At 41.3% G+C, this 22,353-nt stretch overlaps 1 protein-coding gene and 1 long non-coding RNA gene across 3 annotated transcripts in view; one reads left to right on the top strand and one right to left on the bottom strand.

Moving 5' to 3' along the window:
- The window catches only part of LOC140905228 (uncharacterized), a 32,443-nt gene extending 16,424 nt beyond the window's left edge, over nt 1-16,019 (top strand). Inside the window, exon 3 of the long non-coding RNA XR_012156799.2 lies at nt 15,663-16,019. This is a non-coding gene — a long non-coding RNA (uncharacterized LOC140905228). The remainder of the gene's footprint in view (nt 1-15,662) is intronic.
- IFRD1 (interferon related developmental regulator 1) lies at nt 3,576-20,316 on the bottom strand. 2 transcript variants are annotated; one of them, XM_073328112.1, is made up of 12 exons: nt 20,178-20,316; nt 16,222-16,326; nt 15,460-15,541; nt 14,612-14,736; nt 14,041-14,198; nt 12,350-12,400; nt 12,079-12,257; nt 11,855-11,963; nt 9,327-9,461; nt 6,652-6,780; nt 5,953-6,048; nt 3,576-4,376 (listed from the first exon to the last, which is right to left on the bottom strand). In XM_073328112.1, exons 1-12 carry the CDS (start codon nt 20,221-20,223, stop codon nt 4,287-4,289), a joined length of 1,305 nt encoding a protein of 434 aa, XP_073184213.1. In that variant the 5' UTR covers nt 20,224-20,316; the 3' UTR covers nt 3,576-4,286. The 2 variants fall into 2 exon arrangements, with proteins under 2 accessions (XP_073184213.1, XP_073184215.1); XM_073328114.2 differs by lacking the exon at nt 20,178-20,316 and adding an exon at nt 19,401-20,013.
- Nucleotides 20,317-22,353: the final 2,037 nt, after the last annotated feature.

Genomic DNA, 22,353 nt, shown 5'->3' with positions numbered 1-22,353 from the left:
AGTTGGGATTCGAAAATAAGGAAAAAGGAACTTGTATTTAAGCTTGCTGGAAGTTCACCCCAATAATTATTGAATTGTTTGCACCTTCGGACTTCGGGTATTGTTGCTCTCTGTTCATGCGAGAAGGACCAGGGAAGTGGGAGAGTGAAGGAATAAGCTTTCTAACAGGCGACTTTCCCCAGCTCCAGGGCTGGGGCTGCCAGGGAGAGACAGGCCTCCTTCCCAGCCTCAGCTCTGTGGCGGGGGAAAAGACCCCTCTCTTTTCCAGCCCCAGCTCGGGGGCTGCCGCGGCAGGGGAGAGAGGGCACATCCATTGCATTAGAAAGGTAAGACGACTGATATTAAAATATGAGTTGTGTGCTTTTATTTGTAGAACAAAAAATGTTAAGGTTTTTTTTATATAACGCTTTTATCCAAAGCACTTTACAATAGTTAGGTAACGGTACAAATAATATTTGGAAAGATCATTAAATAGTACGCCAAGACCCTTAGCAATTTTCAAGTGGGTTGTGGGAAAAAAAGCTTGAGAACCACTGATCTAGACCAGTGGTTCTCAACCTGTTTATCATTGTGGGCCGCATATACAGCGCACAATATATTATGTTGGCAGCAAGTTGAGAACCACAGCATCACTTCCCCAAAAGCACGCACAGTCCCCTATGCCCAGTGCCCCCACCCACAGCGGGGCCAGGGGCAGAGCTCCTGGCACGGGTCAGCAGACAGGACTGAGAAGGGGAGCCAGGAGCAGAGCCTCACTTAAAACCTGAGGGTGCGACAGCAAACCCCTAGTTCCCAGCACCCCTCACCCAAACCTATCCACAGACCCACTCTCCCACCCCCTGCAGCATCCACCAGCTCCCTGTTGGCAGGAATGCTGGTGCAGGCTACAAGACACCGTCTCCTCCTCAGCCAGCCCTGCCCCCTGCCAGCCCAGAGCAGTACATTTTAATATTTTTAGCACACCGCTGTGTGCAAATTGGGCTGCATGCAGCCTGTGGGTCACAGGCTGAGAACCACTGATCTTGTCCATCCCTGACCAGTGTTTGTCTAACCTGCTCTGAAAAATCTCCTGTGATGCAGATAGTTTAACTACCTTGATAGTTAGGAAGGTTTTTTTTCCTCCTAATGTCCAACCTAAATCACCCTTACTGCAACGTAAGCCCATTGCTTCTTGTTCTATAGTCAGAGGTTAACAAGAATATACCTCCCTCCTCCTTGTAACAACCTGTTATGTACTTGAAAACCATTATACCACTCAAGTCTTCTTCTCCATACTGAACAAACCCAATTTTTTCAATCTTCCATCATAGGTCATGTTTTCTAGACCTTTAATCATTTGTCGCTCTTCTGGGAGCTTTTTCCAATTTGTGCCCAGAATTGGACACCATACTCCAGTTCAGGACTAATCAGTGCAGAATAGGTGCTTACCAACACCCCTGCTAATACACCCAAGAATGTTTGCCTTATTTTTTGTTGCGTTACACTGTTGACTGATATTTAGCTTGTGACCCACTATGACCTCCAGATCTCTTTCTAGGCAGTTTCCCATGTTGCATGTGTGCAATTGATAGTTCCTTCCTAAGTAGAGTACTTTGCATTTGTCCTTATTGAATTTCATCTCATTAGTCCAGATAATGTTGAATTTTAAATCCTGTCCTCCAAAGCACTTGCAACCCCTCCCAGTTTGATATTGTCAACACATGTTCTCTATGCCTGTATCTAAATCATTGATGAAGATATTGAACAGAACTGGTCCCTGAGGAACCCTATTCAATATGCTCTTCCAGCATGACACTGAACTACTGATAACTACTCTGGGATGTTTTCCAATCAGTTATTCACCTACCTCATAGTAGATCCATCTAATTCCCCTAGTTTGTGACATCATTCAAGACCAGTATTAAGAGCCTTACTAAAGTCAAGATATACCACATATACTGCTCCTCACCCCGCAGCCTTGTTACCCAGTCAAAAAAAAGCCACTAATTTGTTCTGACACAATTTGTTCTTGACAAGCGTATATTGCTACTTATAACTACAGCGTAGAACAGCACTATTAAAGGCTATTGAAACAAATTGCTCAGTAAGACTAAAGAGCCAAAGAATAGTATCTGCAGTTGGCAGGAAGTAGAATAAAAGTCAAAGACCACCAACTTGCTTGCTTTGGGGCACACGCAGATCTGCAGGCGGTATCAAATTTATCACAAAAAGATTTGATAAATAAGATGGATCTAGTCTGATGCTGTCAGACAGGACACCACACAAGTCAGACATTTTTCTAACACACTATTTACTGTGATTAGTGACAAAGACTTGAGCCCTTAAAAACTGATTGAGGACCCACCACTGAATCCATCAGTCACGGACTATTAAGAAAAATCATGAAGCAACAACCAGTTAGGTCTGCACACTAAAGAGATTTATTCTCTAAAATGGCTATCATGACCACTCAATTAGAAATAAGAAAAGGAGTACTTGTGGCACCTTCGAGACTAACAAATTTATTTGAGCAAAGGTGCCACAAGTACTCCTTTTCTTTTTACGAATACAGACTAACACAGCTGCTACTCTGAAACCTGTCAATTAGAAATGTAATACAAACCTATGCTAATCATGTGAAGAATGCAGATAAAATCATTCACGTTTCACCCTAACTTCCCCTACAGTTGGGCTCATATCTTCAGTTATACTTAGAGAGCCTGCTAAATCCAAATTTTTTCCTTCTTATTCACTTATGGCTGTTTGGCAGGTTCCACTTGTCACCAGTCAATTTGAGTTTACCCTCTGTGCTCTTAAAGGATCCTTGATTTCAAACCCTCCTCACATAGATGCAACTTCTATAAAGTGTTTTCAGGTACAGCTTATATTAATTCTCTGAACCATTTTTTACCCATGTATTTAGACTAGGGGGTTTTGACAGTATAAAGGGTCATAAAAATCACTCCTATGACATCATAACAGCTTGAATTTTTAATGTAAGTCTGCCCTAAGTGTTAATGAGTTGTTGGAAAGGCAAGCTGTGTCTGAATTTAGAGTTAAATTTGCTTTTATCTAGTTGAATGATGGTTTGAACACCAGTCATTACTCTATAGCAGGTGAATGTAATAAAGGCAGTTGATGGGAGTTCTCTTTGCTATTCATCTTTCTTCCATTTCTTTAGGTAAGGTGAACTTCACCTGATAACCATATGAATGTTTCCACAGTATTGTCGTGACTAGGATTCTGTAAAGCATCTATCCTGCTACTGCAAGCACCATATTTTACAGAAAAAAGATATATAATCATACAGCTGAGATTACTGATATTGCCCTGGATCCTCCAAGTTGACAAGTTAAACAAATTTAAGGCATAAGATTGAGTGGACAGTCTCATGACTGAGCTTTCAGACTAAGTTTGAGCACTCATCCTGAAGCCAGGTCATGCCAATGCTAGTTTTGTGTGAAGCACACTTTTTCAATATATTTTATAGCTACTATATCATTTCTAGCGATAAAATGAAAAACAAACTAAGTGTGCAGTTATCTGATCTCGTTTACTATTTAGACAAGGTGTATAACAACCACATTTTAAAAGACTTCAGTGAGAAAGATTTTTATTCCGAAGATGGAACAGTCTTATACAAGTAAATATGTAAAATGTGTCACCACTTTTAAAGTTAAATGTAGTCAAGTATGTTTGTACTATTTACTACTCCATATTAAGTGCCAACAGCAGGACTTCATGGCACTGGTATAATATAGTAAGGTTATATCTTCTGCCATTTGTCAGTTCAGCAGCCAGTTTAAAATAAGTTAAAATTACAGGGTATAATTGAAGAAATAGCAGCTGTTCCAGAGGCATGTTTGTTCTTGTACTCTGCTCTTCTTATCAAGACGACTTGCTCTTCTATGTAATTTCATTGCTGTATTAACACCAATCCAAGATGAGCTGGGTCAGACAATTTTGGCAGTTTAATACATATAGCCTTCAGAGCCATTTAACAACTGAATTGTTGCTATATTTACCAAATTTATGAGTGATTTTGATCCAGCATAAGTGTTACAAGTTACATTTCCACCCAATTTTAGATCAACTGATCCTATATACATACAGTACACACACACCTAAAGCAATTATAACATGCATAACATTTACAGATACTATACATTAGATATTATCCCTGTGCAATGAAGTGTAAGCTATGTGGCTATATAAATTAAATCTCAAATTTCAAGGTTACAACAATTACATTTATAAAAAATTATGAAATTACATAAGTCTTCAACATTGGAACCCACATGGAAGATCTAGAAAAATTCACCCACATCTGTTCTTTTGTCACGACATTTGCTTCTAGCCTTTGTTCGAGCCTTGAATGCTGCAGAGTTGTACAAGTGCTACAAAGTGAAAGAGAAGCTTTAGTCAGATGTTTGAAATATCTACGCCTAAACTAGTTTAAGTTCTTTAAATAATTAGGATGTAAAGGATTTTAAATTGATTTAAATGTCATTAGATGGTGTCAGAATTGTGATACAAAATGAATACAAATTTTATGTCAAAGGTCGGTCATAGGTTCCAAGATTTTAGCACATAATGACCCTAATAAACGGATTAAATGAGAACGACCACTAGATAAGCATGTGTGTCACCATATGGAAATAAGATCTAAATTTTTTCAAAATAGAAAAGATGACAGACATTCAGGAGTCTAAATGAGAGGACCTTAAGTTCCTAAATTTTACTGGAAGTGACTTGGTGGTTTTGAAGTTTTACTCCTTGTCTGGATTCTAGCATTTAACAGATCTGACTATTTCTTCAAGGCTCCCAAACAGGTGTCACTCATTCTGTGAAAAGGACAAAATTCAATTTAACTATGGTCCACAGGTCAAGGAATGATTTAAGACTACATACTGTCCTCGGTGTACAGCAACTTCTCCCAATGTCAGTCATTTAAGCTTTAAAGTTAAAGTTAGAGTTAATTCCCCTACCTAGTTTTAGTATTCAAATTCAGGAAAACTCTGCATCAGTTTTACACTGTATATATTGGGAAAGTGATCTTCAGAACCCACAAAGCTAGGAAGTATTTTAGATGACTTCTGAATATCATGCAAACCACAAATACGTGAAGTTTGACTGATCTGACCCACAGGCTGGGTGTTTGAAAACATTGCTCCATAACACTGTGTTCTAAATAAATGTGAGTAATCTGACTATGGCTAGAAAACATCTATTCTTAATATTCTAGTATTAACTGGCAAGAAAACCCTCCTCCTGCCTCTGAAAGGTTATACTATACATCCAATTGGTGTGGATCCTAATCCGTTGTAGGAGAGTTTTGGATACCTAAAATGGTACAGTCTAAGTTTTGTACGCATAAATATAGGATGGTCACACTGTTGGAGAGTGCCAAAACAAGGATTACCCAATCACCCTAAAGCCATACAGCACGAATCCTATACTCCACACCACATCATGCATTCTGGATGTCATTTTACAGAAGTTTTGAAGATTTTGTCAGGACCATTTCTCATATATCTCCTCATGAACAGCTAAGTCTCCTAGTTGCCATGAATCCCACTATACAAGCTTTACAGGAAGAGAGTTAAATAACTAATGTCTGAGGTAAGCAGCTTTTCCACAGGCTTCAGTTGTCATGCTCCAGTGTAACATCTCAGGACCATCTAGAGACAGAAACAAGTGCTGTACCCCCACGCAAAAGGGTGTTCAAAAGTCTATACAGTTCTCATTACTAGCTCTTCAGTCACCAGGGTGAACCTAAAACTTGATCCAGGACAGAATGTGTTTGTGAAGCACCCCAGACCAGCCATTTTTCATTAAACCAAACATTTGTAGCAGGTTGACTCTAAAATGGCAGCTGTTCAACTGTTCAGGTTTCAAATGTTATTTAATTCTCAAAGGGAATAGGATAACATGGTAAGAGCAAGTGATACAGTTAAAGGTGTGATAACATACCCTTTCAAAACGTGATATCTTCATTGTTTTAAGAGTTGCAGCATCAAGCATTACTGGTGGTCCAAGTTCAAACACATTCCGAAGAAACTCATTGGACTGAGTAAACAAATTAACACATCAGTAATCAAGGTTCTATATGGAATATTGTAGCAGCTTTAATCTTGAGATTTAAATTACATGAGTCCATACAAGTAATTTACACTTGTTGAATACGGTCCCCTACCATCATTTTATTGTAAGTAATCAGGGCTCAATTCTTGCTTGCATCAGACAAATCAATGCTCAGCACAGGAGTTGTCAGAGGCAGTTACAGCATCCTGGTTCTGCAATGCCCTGACCTCAGCATCAAAGTTGCTACACTGCCATATTACCCACACTGGGGTGGGCTGGTGTAAGCCACACCAGAAGTGATTTCCCTTCTGCAAGGGGAATTTTCAGCTGGCTATTTATGATTACACTGGTCCAGTGTAAAATAACCCTTAGTTTTCTCTTTACAAAATTTGAATTAAAATAGAAAGTTACTTTAGAACCAGTTTACCACAGCTATAATTCAAGACATGTTGCTTTATTCTTAAATACTTCTATTGGGAAACAACTTTAACAAATCATTGGCTAATTCCAATAGAAAACAGGAAAATTTCAAATAGGCAATAATTATTCAAGTGGCCAGACAGGAAACAGTGTGAAATAACAGCTCACCTGCAAATGATATTGCATCCCTGATCCCAGAAGCTCCTTGAAGGTATCGTATGTTTGTTTCTTAACCCAGCAGTCAATATACATGCGCTCAGGTCCAAATTTGACAGTCTCTGTAGGGAAGTCACGCTCCTGTCCAAAAACCAAAGACAAAACATGGAGACTACATTACCAAAACCCCGATTTAGAAAAAGTCCTAAGCAGACAAAAAGGTTATATAGAAAGCTTACGCATGTTAAGAACTAGTGTAGTTTTCCTTTCACTGAGTGATCCTATGTAATAAGGACAAGAATCATGTAGTGAGCTGTAGCTCACGAAAGCTTATGCTCAAATAAATTTGTTAGTCTCTAAAGTGCCACGAGTACTCCTTTTCTTTTTGCAAATACAGACTAACACAGCTGCTACTCTGAAACCCGTTATTCTGTAAAGTAACCTACTACGCATGTATAATACAATTGCAGATTTTACTGGACACAGGTTGATTCAGGACTGAACCTTAAGAGTATTTATGCTGCTACAGGTAACATTGGGAGGTACAATGATGTAAGTATGAATACAGAAGTAGAATATCAAAAGAAATGTTCACTTGGTATGGGCTTTGTCCAGGGGAATTTGATTCACATCTGTAAATCAGTCAGGTCTCGGTGGATCTTTCAAGATCCAGACAAGGTCTTAACACTGTTGAAAAGGAAATTTTATAACCCCCTTTAAAATGCTGTGTTTTGATGCAAACCATACTTATGGGTATACATTTCAGATAATGCAACTATGGGTGCCAATATAAGACCTTAAGTAAAGAATGTTCTCTAATTCATTTTTGGGGCTGTTAGTGACTAAGTCACCTTCTTCTGTATTTATGTAACTGGTAATGTAATTACTCCTGACAGTATAAGTCTAAGCATCCCACCCTATCAGTAGTTAGTTTCTTTCTCAGACCAATGTTCACTGCTGAGAACTTTTGATTGTTTGAAAGTACAATTATTTCATTTAGCTGGTATTGGCCCGATTTTACACAGTTAAAGATTCAAGTGTCATCTAACCTACCAACACCCTTTCATTACGAAATGTAAGCTTATTTATCTGGCTTAGTGACTTGTGAACACTTTTCTGGTGAAGAGCTGAAAATTACTGTCCAGAGCTTTTAGCAATGGTACAGTAGCTCCTCACTTAACATTGTAGTTATGTTCCTGAAAAACGCTATTTTAAGCACAACTATGTTAAGTGAATCTAATTTACCCATAAGAATTACGTAAAAAGGGGGGGGGGGGTTAGGTTTCAAGGAAATGTTATTTGCCAGACACAATATATATAAAATTTAATACCGTACACAGCAATGATGATTGTGAAGCTTGGTTGAGGTGGTGGAGTCAGAGGGTGGGATATTTCCCAGGGAATGCCTTACTGCTAAATGATGAACTAGCACTCAATTGAGCCCCCAAGGGTTAACGTGTTGTTAATGTAGCCTCACACTCTACAAGGCATCATGATGGAGGGATAGGAGACAGCATGGCAGAGAGAGACAGACACACACACACACCCCGTGTGTGAGAGAGAGACACATACACATTGTCCCTTTAAGTACACTGGCTTTTTAAGGAGATCAGCAAGTTGAGACAGCAGGTGCTGCCAGCAAGCTCCCTCCGTCCAGAGCCCTGTCGTATCCCCACCCTGCTCTGTGGAGATGGGGTAAAGGAGTGGAAGCAGAGGGGGACACCCTGACATTAGCTTCCCTTTCCCTCCCCCTGCATAGCAAGCAGGGGACTCCTGGGAGCAGCTCCAAGACAGAGGACAGGAGCAGTACAGGGCAGTGGGGGGAAGGGACACCTGAACTACCCAGCAACTGGTAGCCTGCTGGGTGGCTGCCGCACAGGCAACTTAGGGGAGCTGATAGGGGGCTGCCAGTCCACCCTGGTTCCAACCCCCACCAGCTAGCTCCAACGGGCTGCTCTTTCTGCAGGCAGTGGACAAAGCAGGCAGCTGCCAAACAACATAAGGGAGCATCATGCAACTTTAGAGCATGTTCTCTAATTAATCAGCAACTTAACAATGAAAAACTGTTCAATGAGAAGTTACTGTATTCTGTACGGTTCTCTACAGCAATGTTAACCTAAGCACAGAGATATGCTTTAAGGGACGTAATTCTTTAAGCCCTTCGAGTGGAGCAATTATAAACTGAATCCACACAACAGCTGAATAATGCAAGCTGTTTCTTGCTTACACTGCAAGGCACTAATTCCGCTAATGAACTGACAGATTTTAGAATTCCATAATTCAGAGTTTGGCTGTAAAGGACAAGTCTTTCAGCAGAAAACTCAGTACATTGAATAAAGGGGCACTTAACATTTATATTGCAATATTTTATCCATTTTATAGAAAACCATATATCCAATATGGAAGTCAGGTTTGTATTTCCAATCTAAAATGAGGTTTTTCAGTTGACCGTTGAATCATTTTTAGATTACTAAGCATGAACCTTTGAAAGATGTAGTTAACATTAATCCTGCCTTAATTCTTAATGAGTTAAGAAACTCAAAATTTAAGTTATGTGGAGCTTATGTTCAAAATTCATCTAAAATTGTAAGAGTTTTTCCAATGGTCCAGTGTTCATACAACTGTTTTATAAATTGTGTGCCACTTTTTGCTTTACAGATCAGTATTTTCAAAGCAATCAAGAGTACCTCTACTGCTCGCAAGACGTCTCTAAAGACAGATCGCTGCTTTCTTTTGTCTACTTTGGCACGGTGCTTGTTTCCATCTGTAGCCAGGGCCTTTAGTTTCTGTGTCAAAAGTTCCATGTCTTCATAAAAGAAATCCTAGTCAGACAAAAGGAGATATTTCAATTTCTGGTCTTTACACCCATTTTCTCTAAGTGGTAATACATCAACTTTTCCCATGGTATTGTCTGTCACTTGGATCACATGAGGCGTTTATAATGTAAAATAAATGTATTAACTGTACTTGAATGATTAAGTAATCAGGATCCAGGTTACCCAAGCATGACCTGTGTGCACCTGCTGGTACAGTTATTAGCTGAAGCATTCAGTGTGGAGCTCCCTCAATATGAAAGAAGCTGCCAACAAGGTCTCTTGTAAGGCCCTTGGATTATGGAACAAACTCCCCACTTAGCCTGCTAGCTAGTGCCTAGATTTGTTAACCCTCTGAACATGCTGTAGCATTACGTTCTCTAACACTTGAAGTCAATGAAATGTTTATTGGCATAGGATAATTAAGTTTTGGGGTGGATTTCAGAGATATTGACAGTTGCCTTAAGATGTTTAATGCCATTTATTACTATTAATTTAAGTTTTGGAAAGGGAGCCTGGAGCTTACAAGGGGGACTTCTAATATTTTTAAAGAATAAATCTGAACAGTTTTTGGAGGTCAGATTAATTCCTAACCGATTACAAGCACATCAACTCTTTTGTCCTTTTACAGATTCCACATTATTTACATTACTCTTTCAAATGGTAGTGTTTTACTTTGATAGCATGCTATTTGTGGCATGAACCATCTGTTAATTTTTGACCTGTGCCTAAAAAAATAGAACCCTGCACCTTAACTGAGTCTCCTAGGCACTACTATATTTAATAGCTGTCTTCTGTGTGTTTATTTCCTTTGTCATTGCAATTTTTAAATCACATTTTTACCTCAGTCCTCCCAGTCTGCCCCATATACCATACCACACAAATATACTTAGTCTCATCTGATCCTGAGATTAAGTTGGTAAACTTAAAAGTGAATACTGCATGTATTCTTGCATGAATGAGATAAGATTAGCATCAGGCGTGTTACAAGGCCATTGGGATAATCCTTTTGTCATAAATTCTGCTTATTATACAAGCCACTGAACTGGGTAACTTACATATGAACTGATGTGATTTTCTTAAATGAAGTGTTTTAAGATTTTAAAGAATGCAGATTTATATTTAATCAAAACCAAGTACATTCAAATGAAAATTTCAGTCACTTGCAGCCACAGTCCAAGTGATGAAAAGAGTTCAAGCTCTGGACTCATCTTGCCAGGCCTAAACTTCACTGTCACTGTCAAGCCCTTTCAAAGTAGGCTTCCATAGCTAGAATCTTGCAGTCTCCTGTATTTAGAAGCACTACAAAAAGCAGCACAATTTAGATACTATGTGAAGTTACTGTGCTTGGTATCCTGCCTCATTCACAGTTACCCTTCCCTCTCAGACCATGTTCTAGCTTGGTCAAGGCTGATGTGCTTTGCCAGGAGCACTTCTGGCAGCCCTCCCAAGCTGTGCCCATGGATAGTTGAAGACTAATTTCTTCAGTGCTGTCAAAAAAACAGTTAAGAAGTTAATAAGGCACATTACTGAAGGGTAACAAAATAGATTAAGTCTGTGTTGTAAAGCAAAATTAAAAGTTATTTAAATTTCTAACGATCTGGTGCAAAGGTGAACCACAAGGAAAATATACCTATCACAACCTCAGTAGCACAACATAAATAAAAGTAACTCCTTAGAAGTCTTCCTCCAAAATTGCAACTGGCAAAATGCAAATCACCCAATCTACTTTCAGATGCCAAGAAATTGTTCAAAAGAATCAGGCAAGTCCCATAATGTTTTACTAACCTCTTCATCATTGGGTACCCCCCCTTTGAGGCAACATAAGGAAATAGAAAACCCCCTACTAAAGATACTGTCTAAACTCAAGAGTGCATTGCAACTGTGACAGCACACAGTGATGCTTTCTGGGAGTCCTTGGAACCGGCAGATTTGGACAAGCTGAAAAGGGTAAGGGTCTGTACCGAATGCCCCCCTTACCATGGTTTGTTGGGGTACAAGATGCCAATCTACATTTATTTTCTTTGCAGTTCTTTAAAAAAAGAAGTTATTTAGATGTTAGTATCAGATTGTGTCAACTCTAGCATTCCAGCAGCCCTGGAGTTATCACAGGGAGATAATAGGAGGGCTAGCACAAGTAAGCTTGTTTTAATTGGAGTAGTTCTAATGTATCTACCTAAATTTCATTCTACTGTTTAGATACTTTTTCTTCATTATCTTAAGTTGTGGAGTGTTTATATGCAACTTTCCCACCCAGAATGTGCACATGGATACAACTAGACTGTAAGAGGTGGTCCTTTGAAATCAGGGATCCTATGTGAAAGAGCATTACATACCACAGTGTTTAGTTTGTAATAATCTCAAAGCAAGAAACCTGTCACAGCTAAATCCATTATACTTACAGCTTCCATTTCTCGTGCCAGTTCAAACAGAAGAGCTAGTGTTTCTCCAGCAGCAATTCTCATGTTGACATCATCACAAGATAACAAGTTTGGAAGTTTGTGTAAGTGCCTAGAAAAAAAGAGCCACATTTTATTAATCTGTAAAGAGTGATTTTTACAATAAAGCAACATTAAGGCAAAGTAACAGATCATTGTAAAAGCTGCCTTCCAGGAAAGGAACATACATTTCAAGTTTTTTCTTCACTTCGCTCACTGGACAGATGGTCAGCAACAGAGTCCATGCTAAAAGTGCACTGATGTGAAGCACTGTGTTGTGGGTGCTAGAGATACCATTAGTGTCTCTCTCTCTCTGATAGGATTTTGTGAATATGTTTTCCAGACACTCCATAGTTGAATACAGTTCCTGGTTTAAAAGAAAAAGTAGTGTAAGTGGCTAAATTCAATCATTAAAATTTGTGTAAAACTTGATATAAAGGGTTAAGTGTTTATCCTTACAGTAATATCATCAGTGACTATGAAACAGCAAACTCCCAAGCAGGTTGCACACTAGAAATGGAAAAGAAATAAAGCAAGTCAGTATTTCATAGTTTATATTGATTCTACCAGACCTGACAAGATTCCCAAATTTTAAACTTTGGTCTTCATTACTCCAATATACTCCATTATTGTATAAATAAGTATTTAAGTTCTACACTGAGTGCCCATGGAACCATTCCTTAAACAGAATTAACTCAGACTGAACTGTTCCCTCCTATTTTTTGCTTTTTTACTTCATTGCTATATCTGGTCCACTTTACAACATGCTGCTCTGCATAAGTATTTTCACTTCTGATATATGTACCTCTGAACAAAGAGATATGTTGCCAGACTGAGCTGTTACAAAAACTGTATATAGCCTGCCTTTCACCTGATTAGCTAAATTAGAAGAGGTAGTAAAAGCTTACTGCTATGAACTACAAGTTTCACAATGAAATAAAAGGGATGGCTGGTGTCTACACACTGCTGTGGGAAGGATTTTCCAGAATTCTGATTAGTGGCATTTTAAGGGTCTACTCTACATGTAGTCTCACCAGCTCAATGTGGTACACTTTTCCAGTTTCTCGTGGGTACCATTTTCTAACACCCAAAAAGCAATTCAAGCTCCTCCTAAACCCCTGTATTAAACACCAGGTCTGCTTTACTTTTAAAGCAGTGTTTCAGTTGTGCTTTAATGCAACCGTAGTCAAGCTAGAAACCTCTGTTTTGACACTACTTGAGGACAACAAAACAGGCAAACCAGTTGTACAAGACTGAATGCAAGAGTTAAATGGTACTAGCTCAAAAACACCTCAAGACACTAAAGTTACAGAAAAACCCAGTATCATTAGCAGCAATGGCTACTACTTTGAAGGAGCTTTTAGTTAATAGTTTGGTAGGTGCAGGAACTGAGGCACAGGTGGATTCTCTGAACTTGGCTTTGAGGCTACCATCCCTCCAAAAAGGGACCTTGACTTGAGGAAGGCATGCAGCTTTACACACTTTCCTGCTAGGTTTAATTATGCTTATCCCACAAGTTTTACAACTTGCATAAATATTTGTGGACTCAGTATATTGTTTTGGGAAACATTTAAAATAATCCCAGAAGACAGGCAATACAATAGGAATTCTAGAAGTGAAAGGACCATGCATTGTCTCACACCTAATTAATGGTAGGAGTCATATATTGATCATGTAGTCCCAGGACAGAGCTATTAACAGTCCAAGCTGAAGGAAAAACTGACTGACCAATGCCTAGTCACATCATAAGATGTAACCAGAGTTTTGGGATGGAAAAAAGCACAAAGGAACCAAGATACTTTACATGATGCCCCAGTTTCCACAGAACATAGCTCTCTATGGCGGACAAAAAATGCTTTGGTACTGAAAAGAATGGTACACGCAGAACATGAAGTTTCAGGTTAAGTGAACATCAACATGCACCTCTTTCAAGCCAATTAGTAGAACACCAATTTTCAAATCTCATGCCATCACCGAAAGCTTCTGGCAGCCCAACACCTGTGTACATTAGGGCAGGAATTAAATTATAGGATTGAATTAACACACTAATGAAGTAATCTGTATTTTGGAAGCAAGGAAAGAGCAAAGTACCAATAGCTTTAAAAAGTTGTACTACCTCTCTTCTATAGCCCAGTACATTTTATACTTACAGCCTGTCTAGCCTGGATACTAGCTGTTCCATCACAGATTATCTTCTTGAGAACTGGTCCAAGGGTTTTAAGGATTTCTTCACTTTCAATTCCCGACCCCAACTGCACACAGAGAAGACATGCCAGCCTTGCCGCCGCGGACTGTTCATCACTCTTACCTACAGATTAAGGAAATTGAGTGATCGATCACCTGTGGATTTTATCCTGCACTGAATCACACATTCACTTAGGGGCTCATAAAGTGAGATCCAGCAATGAAGCATGCTGCATCTTAAACAAAACCCAAATGAAGAAAACAGCACTGGAAATGGTACTAGGTTGTCATTAATTCCAGCTAAAAGGAAGGAAGCAAAAGTCAAGATAATTTTGTAGCCCAATGATCAAAGAGCAATACATGCTCACATCGCAGTTAGGACAAGAGAAGCTTAGCTAACAAATGTATGTGATCTACTAAAATTTTCTGTAAAATACTAAGAAGTCTCATCACATCAGTTAACATTACAGTGGTATGACAAATCTGTCCCTATCCTATAGTTCTGTTACCTTCCAGTAGTGTACAAGCATTTATTACCTTTCTTTATGCAGCGTTCAATGCTATCAGTTAAAGTCATTCTCCTTTCCAGGATAAATTCATATAGTATTTTAGAAGTCAGAGCATTTTTAAGACCTTCAAGAGCTGCTTGTCTTGTCTTTGCACTGTTGGAGGAAAAATACAGATTAATACAAAAGTTTTCATGTAAGCTAAAGCTGAAGGCTTTGCTTTAGTACACTTTTATAGCAGTCTACATTACACATCTACAGGGTGCTGTCAAAATCTACGGAAGACCTTTGAATTAAGTAGAAACATTTAGTACAGATTTGAACAAATCTTCTGGGCAGACCAACTCCTCAATTACAACTTGGTTTATTTTCCTTCACCTCCTTCCTCACCTAGGATGCAGAGGCATAAAAACTTTGGTTGAAGGCTGTGGCATATGCTTAATCCAGCACTGCAAAACTCATGGTAGCTTACCAGCCCAGAAACAAACTCTAGTCACCCATCCTTTATCGTGTTGACATTGTGTGCAATTAATTTAAGTTGCTTTTCTGAGGCAAACAATTTTGCAAGACCAATTTACTTGAACAGAGCACCTAATCTGACAATACACAAGCATTTTAAATTTGTATTAGTAAAAAAAGCCAGGCCTACTTCTCTAGTTTACATCAACCACCACTGACTCCAGGATAGCTATTCCTGATTCATAGGCGAGGAAAATCAAGCACCCAATGTGGATTGCTAAATTGTGATTTTAGTTAGTATGCAACAGAAATAAAGATAGGTTAAGTTTCTATGGGGCAGCAACACATCACTAATTTGTATTAGAGAAGTCAAGTGAAGATTAATGATGCTTAAGAGCATTGTTTCCAAATACCCTATACCTCTTGTCCAATGTAAGATCAATGAATCCCTTTAACTTGTACTCGAAGTCTTCTTGAGTTGCTTCTTCATCGACTTCAGGTCCTAATGTATACAAGATAATTTAATCCTAATGCACATTACAACGTTCACGTTTAGATCACTAGAAACATAGTATGAGAAGTGACTACTGTATTTAAATATCATATCATCCACCTTTTTTCAGGTAACAAGACCTTAGCAACAAGCGTGGGATACTACAACAGAAGAATGACACCCAGGAGTGGGACCTGGTTATATCCGACTGACACTATCGAAAAGTATTTGGTTTTAGTAGCCAATTTATTCTGAGTTGTTTGTACATGTAGATTTCAGAATGAAGCAGTTGTCATGAATGCAGGGGGGCTGATGTCTTAGGTCCTCTTATTGTTCCTGAGACAGGTGGTGAAAGTTACATGTGAATAAAGGCTTTATCAATTTCCGATTAAATCTAAACTTTGTTTTAGAAATTAGCATAGTATGGTCACAGAATAAAGAAACCACAGGAGCTTTAAAAATCTTATGAAACATATTGTACATTTATCTGTAAATACATTAATGGGTACCTCAAAGTATCTATAAAAATGGGGGGGTCAATAATGCCCTGAGAACCCCAAATTTTTGGTTATTTGAATGATTATTGCACTATTTGTGACTGAAGATTAGATAAGACACATGTCAAAATATCAATTTTGTTTGTGAAGAAATTCTTTCAGAAGATGCATAGATCAAAATCTAAAATATACCTTCTTCAGTGAAGCTAGCAGGATCACTGAAGCCACTGCAGTGGCTCATAGTCTCAATGGATGCATCCTCATCACTGAAAGGCTGCACATTTCTATGCTGACCACCTTAAAAAAAAAAAAAAAAACACTTAGTGACTACTTCCATATTTGGAAAACACTGCAGCTCCACATATTGCTGTCCCACCCCGTTCTCCCTGACCCCATGCAAAAAGTAGGGAGAAATAAGGGACTCCCATGTCAAAGGTTGTTGTTTCTCCCTACAGACCCCAGCTTCCATCTCTTCCTGGCCCTACTTAGGGGTCCAAGATATAAAAGAGTGTTCAGAGAATACTTTCCTAGGCTTAAAAACTACTTATACATGGATTTGTACCAAGAATAATGAAAAGATATGATATAGAATATTCAGTGTACTGCTGGAATTTAGAATTATGGAGGAGCAACACCTTCTGTCAAGGCTGTGTCTAGCTATTGTATTCGATTGGGCTTTCAAACAGCACATGTCTACATTTAGAAAATGTATTCCGCTCACACAGATATAACACCCACAATCAAAGATAGTGGAATTTCATTGGTTTTAATTTTTTAATCTATTTTAATCAAAATTTAATAAGATACAATTAGTTTTTTTTAAACAGTGAATTAACCACTGAGCAAACTACTAAGGGAACTGGTGGATTCTGCATCTCTGGATATCTTGAAATCAGTGAAGGATGCCATTTTGGAAAATATGCTTTAACTAAAGTTATTGGGCTCAATACATGGGTAACTCGATTAAGTTTAGGGCTTGTGATATACAGGAGATCAAACTAGATGATCTAAGGGTCCCTTTTGCCCTTAGACTATGAAATTATGAACATTTTGGATGAAGCCCTGAAACAACCCTACAGCCTTTAAAAGTTTTGCCTGGGAATATTTTATACATGTTCAAACATACACAGTAGTCCTTTACATACAGAGACAGAGCACCACCAAATGCACTAATGCAATGGCAAAATGTACCCATTCAACAAAGAATTGGGAAAATGCTGGAGATGAATTTGACACAGAGTGGCCTGGATACCACTGGAAATACAGTGCACCAAGAACCCATTATCTGCTGCTTATGGAACATGTAAACACCACCACCAAGCCATAAGCCAACTAGAAATATGTTTTTGGTATAGGCAGAGAGTGCTGTCATGCCAACACATGCAAAGGGAGGTTGCATTCATGGTGGATAAGGCTGTTGCGATTTTCCTAAAATCAACCCCCGACTTTTTCCTTGAAAAAAAAAAAAGGCAGTAAAAATACCCAAGAGATCTTAGGACACAAAATGCAACTCATTATGTAGTTCATTGCAGTTTCTTTCTTCAGCACCTAGCATACGACAAGATTTCAGCCAAACCCAGTTAAGTCCACTAAATACAAATATGACTGATGCTGAGCTGGCTGTACAACCCATTACTTTTCTTGCAGGATTCTCTTTTTTGGTATTGCAGTAGTGCTATCTAAGTAACATTCAGTCTTAATGTTACCAGAGGACGACAGAATTCAGGATTTCATCTGAGCCCCATTTAAGCTTCCTTTTGTCTTGGTTCAACCAAAACCTTCACATTTGATGTCAATAACAGTTTCTATAGTTATGTCTCCCCCCTGCCCCATTTTGTTCTTGTTCAATTCCAATTTTATGAGCCGCTCAAGCCATATTTCCTCCAATCAAGAAGTTACTAAATAATGATTAGCCATTTCCTTAAATTACTCACTGTGTGCAATAATGAAGGTAATAGAGTAACAGCCTATTGGGCTTATTTATTTGATAAATAAATTGGTTAGTCTCTAAGGTGCCACAAGTACTCCTTTTCTTTTTAATGAAGGTAATGTTAGCATAAAAATTGCAACTTTCCTCAAATGTCCATCTTTACCCTGTCTCTTTTTATGGTATAATCAGACTGATGATCTTTGCCATTTGTAGGTGCAAAAGGTAACAGCAATTATTCCTTAATTAATCTGATGCTGAAGTACTGCTGGAAGCAGTGGAAGAGATACTCAAATTTGTTAGTCTCTAAGGTGCCACAAGTACTCCTTTTCTTTTTATTTAAATTACTGGGACTAAGTTTCTCTGACAGCTTAAGTGTTTCATTTGCAGGATGCTCTAAACTCAATGTATGTTCTTTCAATTTCACAGAGAAAGTTTACTTTAGTGATACAGTTGATTCTGACTGCAATTTGAGATAAACTTTTTTTAATCTGACTACCAAAGCCTGAGAAAATATTTTAAAAATTTACTTTAGGCAGCACTTCATTTCCACTGTTCTTACCATATACTTGAACTTTAGGCACATTGAGTGAAATTCACATACTAGTATTTGGTAGTCATTACACATAAATCAGCTGTGTCCAAGTTGTCCCAGTGATCTACATTGTGAACTTATATTGCCATAGCTACATCATGTCCCATAGACACTTAGTGATGCTGGCCTAATCCCCAATGTAGACAGGTCAACAGAAGAATTCTTCCATCAACCCAGGTGCCACTTCTTGGGAAAGTGAATTACCTATGCCAACAGGAGAACCCCTTCCTTCTACCAGCATAGGTGTATAAACTGAAGCACTAGAGTAGCTACAGCAGTTAGGTGGAGACATACACTCATAGTGAGAAACTACCATCTAGTACAGTGGTCCCCAACCTTTCTGCCAGACACCCCACCACCACCAAGCACCGCAGCCGAAATGCCACAGAGAAACAGCAATGCTTCTTGGCAGCATTTCAGTGGTGGGGTATCCTGCGGGTGCACAAAAATACCCTGCTGGGCACCAGAGTGTCCGTAGGCACAGCATTGGGGACCCCTAATCTAGTGCATGGATTCTCAAGATGGCAGGTCATGCACCCCAAGACGGTTACAAACAAGTATTCGGAGCACGGCCACCTTGTCACTCCCATATTCCTACACAGTCTCAGCATGGTGAAGACTGAGAACCACCGATCTAGTGAAAATTATGATGAGACCCCAACTTCAGAAAAAATCAAATACACTGTCCACCTTCTGGAAGTTTTTAAACAATTCATAGCTCCAAAATCACAGCTAGTTCACAATTCCCAATAATCAAGTCCCTCACCAAACACGAATGCCTCCTCTGCCCACCAGCTAACAGACAATTCTGGAGCGCTCATTGCCTAGCGGGCATAACAAGGCCCTTACCAGTCTCCTTGGGCTTTTGGGGGGCCGAACTCTGAGCTTTCATTCCCAGGGTGAAACTGAAGCCTAGCAACAAGAACTCCCAGGCACCGTCACTTAATTCAGGGTGACAGATCGGCACATAAAGGGCCCCAGGAACCCACTGAACATTTTCTCGAGCGCCCCCAGCCCGGGCGACAGGTCACGTGCAACACTCCAGCCGCAGGGCGGCGACCCCCGGTGGCAGGCGGAGGCAGCTGGCCAGCCCCGAGACTGGGCCAGGCCATTAGCGGTGACGCCAGCCCGGGGGTTGCTCGCTGGCTTCGCGCAGCTGACCTCGGGCACGCCAATCTCTGCTCAGCGGCCGCCAGCGCACTCGAGGGGGCGGCCCAGCTGCCACGGGGCCCTGCCGCCGGCGCCGCGCTGGACACGCCGTCCGCCGCCCGCGACCCCTGGGCAGAAGCGGCTGACGCACGAGTTCAGCAGCAGGCGCTGCGCATGCGTCGGCTGGCGTGTGAGGTGGCGGTTTCCAACCCCGGCTCCTGTCAACCCCGCGGAGATAAGGCCGCTAGCTCAGGCGGCGCCGGGAACGGGGACCAGCAGGTGCCCCCTGCCCGGAGAGCCCGGCCGCGCAGCCAGACAGGGCGGCTCCGCTGGCCTAGGCCCGGCTGCCCCCCACCCTGCCCTCGAGGACCAGCGCATCTTGGGAAATGTAGTTTCGCGTTCTCGGCGCCCAACAGACGAGACTAGGACAGGCGGCAGGAGAAAACTTCCTCTCCCAGGATGCCTCGCTGCTCCTACCTGCTCCGCGCTGGTGATTGCTCCCTCGCTTCTTTGACTTGGGCATGGCCACCGGCGGTGCGCAGCTCCCCTCTGTGGGTCTCGGTCTCTCAGTTCCCCCCCGCCCGGGTCTCAGCGACAATCAGCCGATGGAGGAGCAGGAGCGCTTTTTACTACAGCGTCTCTGCGGGGCTGACTTCCCGGACCGAGGCAGTGGAGGGGATTGGCGGAGGCAGGCGAAGGACAAGGCGGTGGTGGCGGTAGAAATCCCCGTGAAGGCCCGTGAGCAGAATCGATGCATCTTTCTCCTCTCAGACACCTGGAGCTAAAGGCGAAGAGAGGGCGCCAACGCTGCTTTTATAGCCAAACGGGCTAAGGGGGCGGGCAGAGTGATGTGTTGCTGACGTCAACCGGATATGACCAATGACCAGCTCTGGTTTACTGGACTCGTGACTCATACGCGAGAGATGCCGATCGTGGTGGCGCGTTGCATGTTGGGATGCGCAGTCCCCGAAGAGGTCACCACTTCCCTCAGGCTCGTAAGGACAGTCTCCCGCGGCGGCACTGGTAGTGTGGAAGGGCATCCCAGGACACCATTGCATGCTGGGAAATGTAGGCTCAGCCTCTCTGGCGATGGTAGGACGCCGTGGAGCGCACGTCGGCAGTCCCCTTACAGGCGTGTCCCCGTCTGACCCGTTGGGTGGGTGGTGCTGAGCGGAGCGCGCGCAGGCCCGGGAGGAGAGGTTAGGGTAAAATCGGGCTGAGACTCACCCAGGCGCTTGAGTCAGATCAGAGCCTTCTGGTGCTGCTAGGGCACCAAGGGGAGCGGAGTATCAGAGGGGTAGCCCTGTTAGTCTGGTTCTGTAAAAGCGGCAAAAGGGGAGGAGAATAGCACCGAGAATGAGGTGAACAGAACGCTCCTCCTTCCCCCTTTCCATGGCTTGTAGCATGGTGTTATGTGTCTTAATTTAGCCCCACAACCCAGCAGTTCCTAACCATAGTACATGTACTGGAGGGTAGTGGAGACGAGTTGGCTGGTCACACGATGCTCCTCTGGCTCTCCTCATTTCCAGCTGCGATGTCGCATTAAAGACAGCTAAAAAGACATTGAATATTACACTACTAATATTCTGCTATGGGATTGCCACAGAGCTGTTATGTGATCGTGAATGGAAGGAAAGGCAATCCACGCAATTGTGAATGAGAGAGGGTGGAGGCATCTAAAAAGATGTATGCATATGACTGTTCCACCTTGCATTTTGCTGTGACTCTGGGAGTACCTTTTCCAGATCTGAAGAAGAGCTATGTGTGCGACTCAAAAGCTTGTCTCTGTCACCAACAGAAGTTAGCCCAATAAAAGATTTTACCTCACTTTATATCATCTTGTCTCATATCCTGCAACCAACACGGCTTCAACTACACTGCACACATACAAGAATCTCATAGAGCAATTATAAATGTATCTTGATGTTCTTAATACAATGTACAATAGTTATCCAATGGAAGTGAAATATAAATAGAATATTAATCATGGATAAAGATTACAAAAGACATAGATCTGCTGGACCAGACAAGGAAAACATCCTTATTCTGTTTATTCTGCCATTAAGGTATCCACAGGCTATTCTATTCTATTCTACATATGGTCTTATACCGCACATCACTGCAGTATCTATCATTTCTATGCCATTTGGGGATGTAGTTGGTTGTGTAGAATTTAACATAATTTAAATTAATATTCTAGTTAAAAATAACTTTAGATCAGTGGCAAATTAACACACGGTCCCACAGAGCCTGTGTCCAGGAGCCCCAGCCAATTTGGGAGCCCGCAAGTCTGGCTGTGGGCCCTGGAATCCAGCCATGGTAGGGGGACTCTGGCCCCAAGTTCACCCATGTGCCATTGCCATAGCCCCCGTTGCCTCCTCCAGCCCCAGCCTTCGGCCTCACAGTGGCAGATTCTGTCCCACAGCTGCGGGCCCCAGGCTCATCACCCCTCCTGCTCCGGCCATACCCTTGCCACTCCCAGCTTCTCACCTCCCCCCACATTGCCCTGGCCCTCACTGCCTCCCTCAGCTCCCTATCCATTCTCCTCCCCCCCCCATCACCCCGACCCCCACTGCCTCCCTATCCACCTCCCCATCCAGGGCTTAATTTGTCCCTGAGCTTGCTGGGGCTGAGTAAGTCTGCTGTGAAAAGT

The sequence above is a fragment of the Lepidochelys kempii genome, chromosome 1 (genome assembly GCF_965140285.1).
Source record: "Lepidochelys kempii isolate rLepKem1 chromosome 1, rLepKem1.hap1, whole genome shotgun sequence".
NCBI classification, from domain to species: Eukaryota; Metazoa; Chordata; order Testudines; family Cheloniidae; genus Lepidochelys; species Lepidochelys kempii.
Note: the sequence above shows the minus strand (reverse complement) of the source record. Positions and strands in the feature narration are given on the sequence as shown.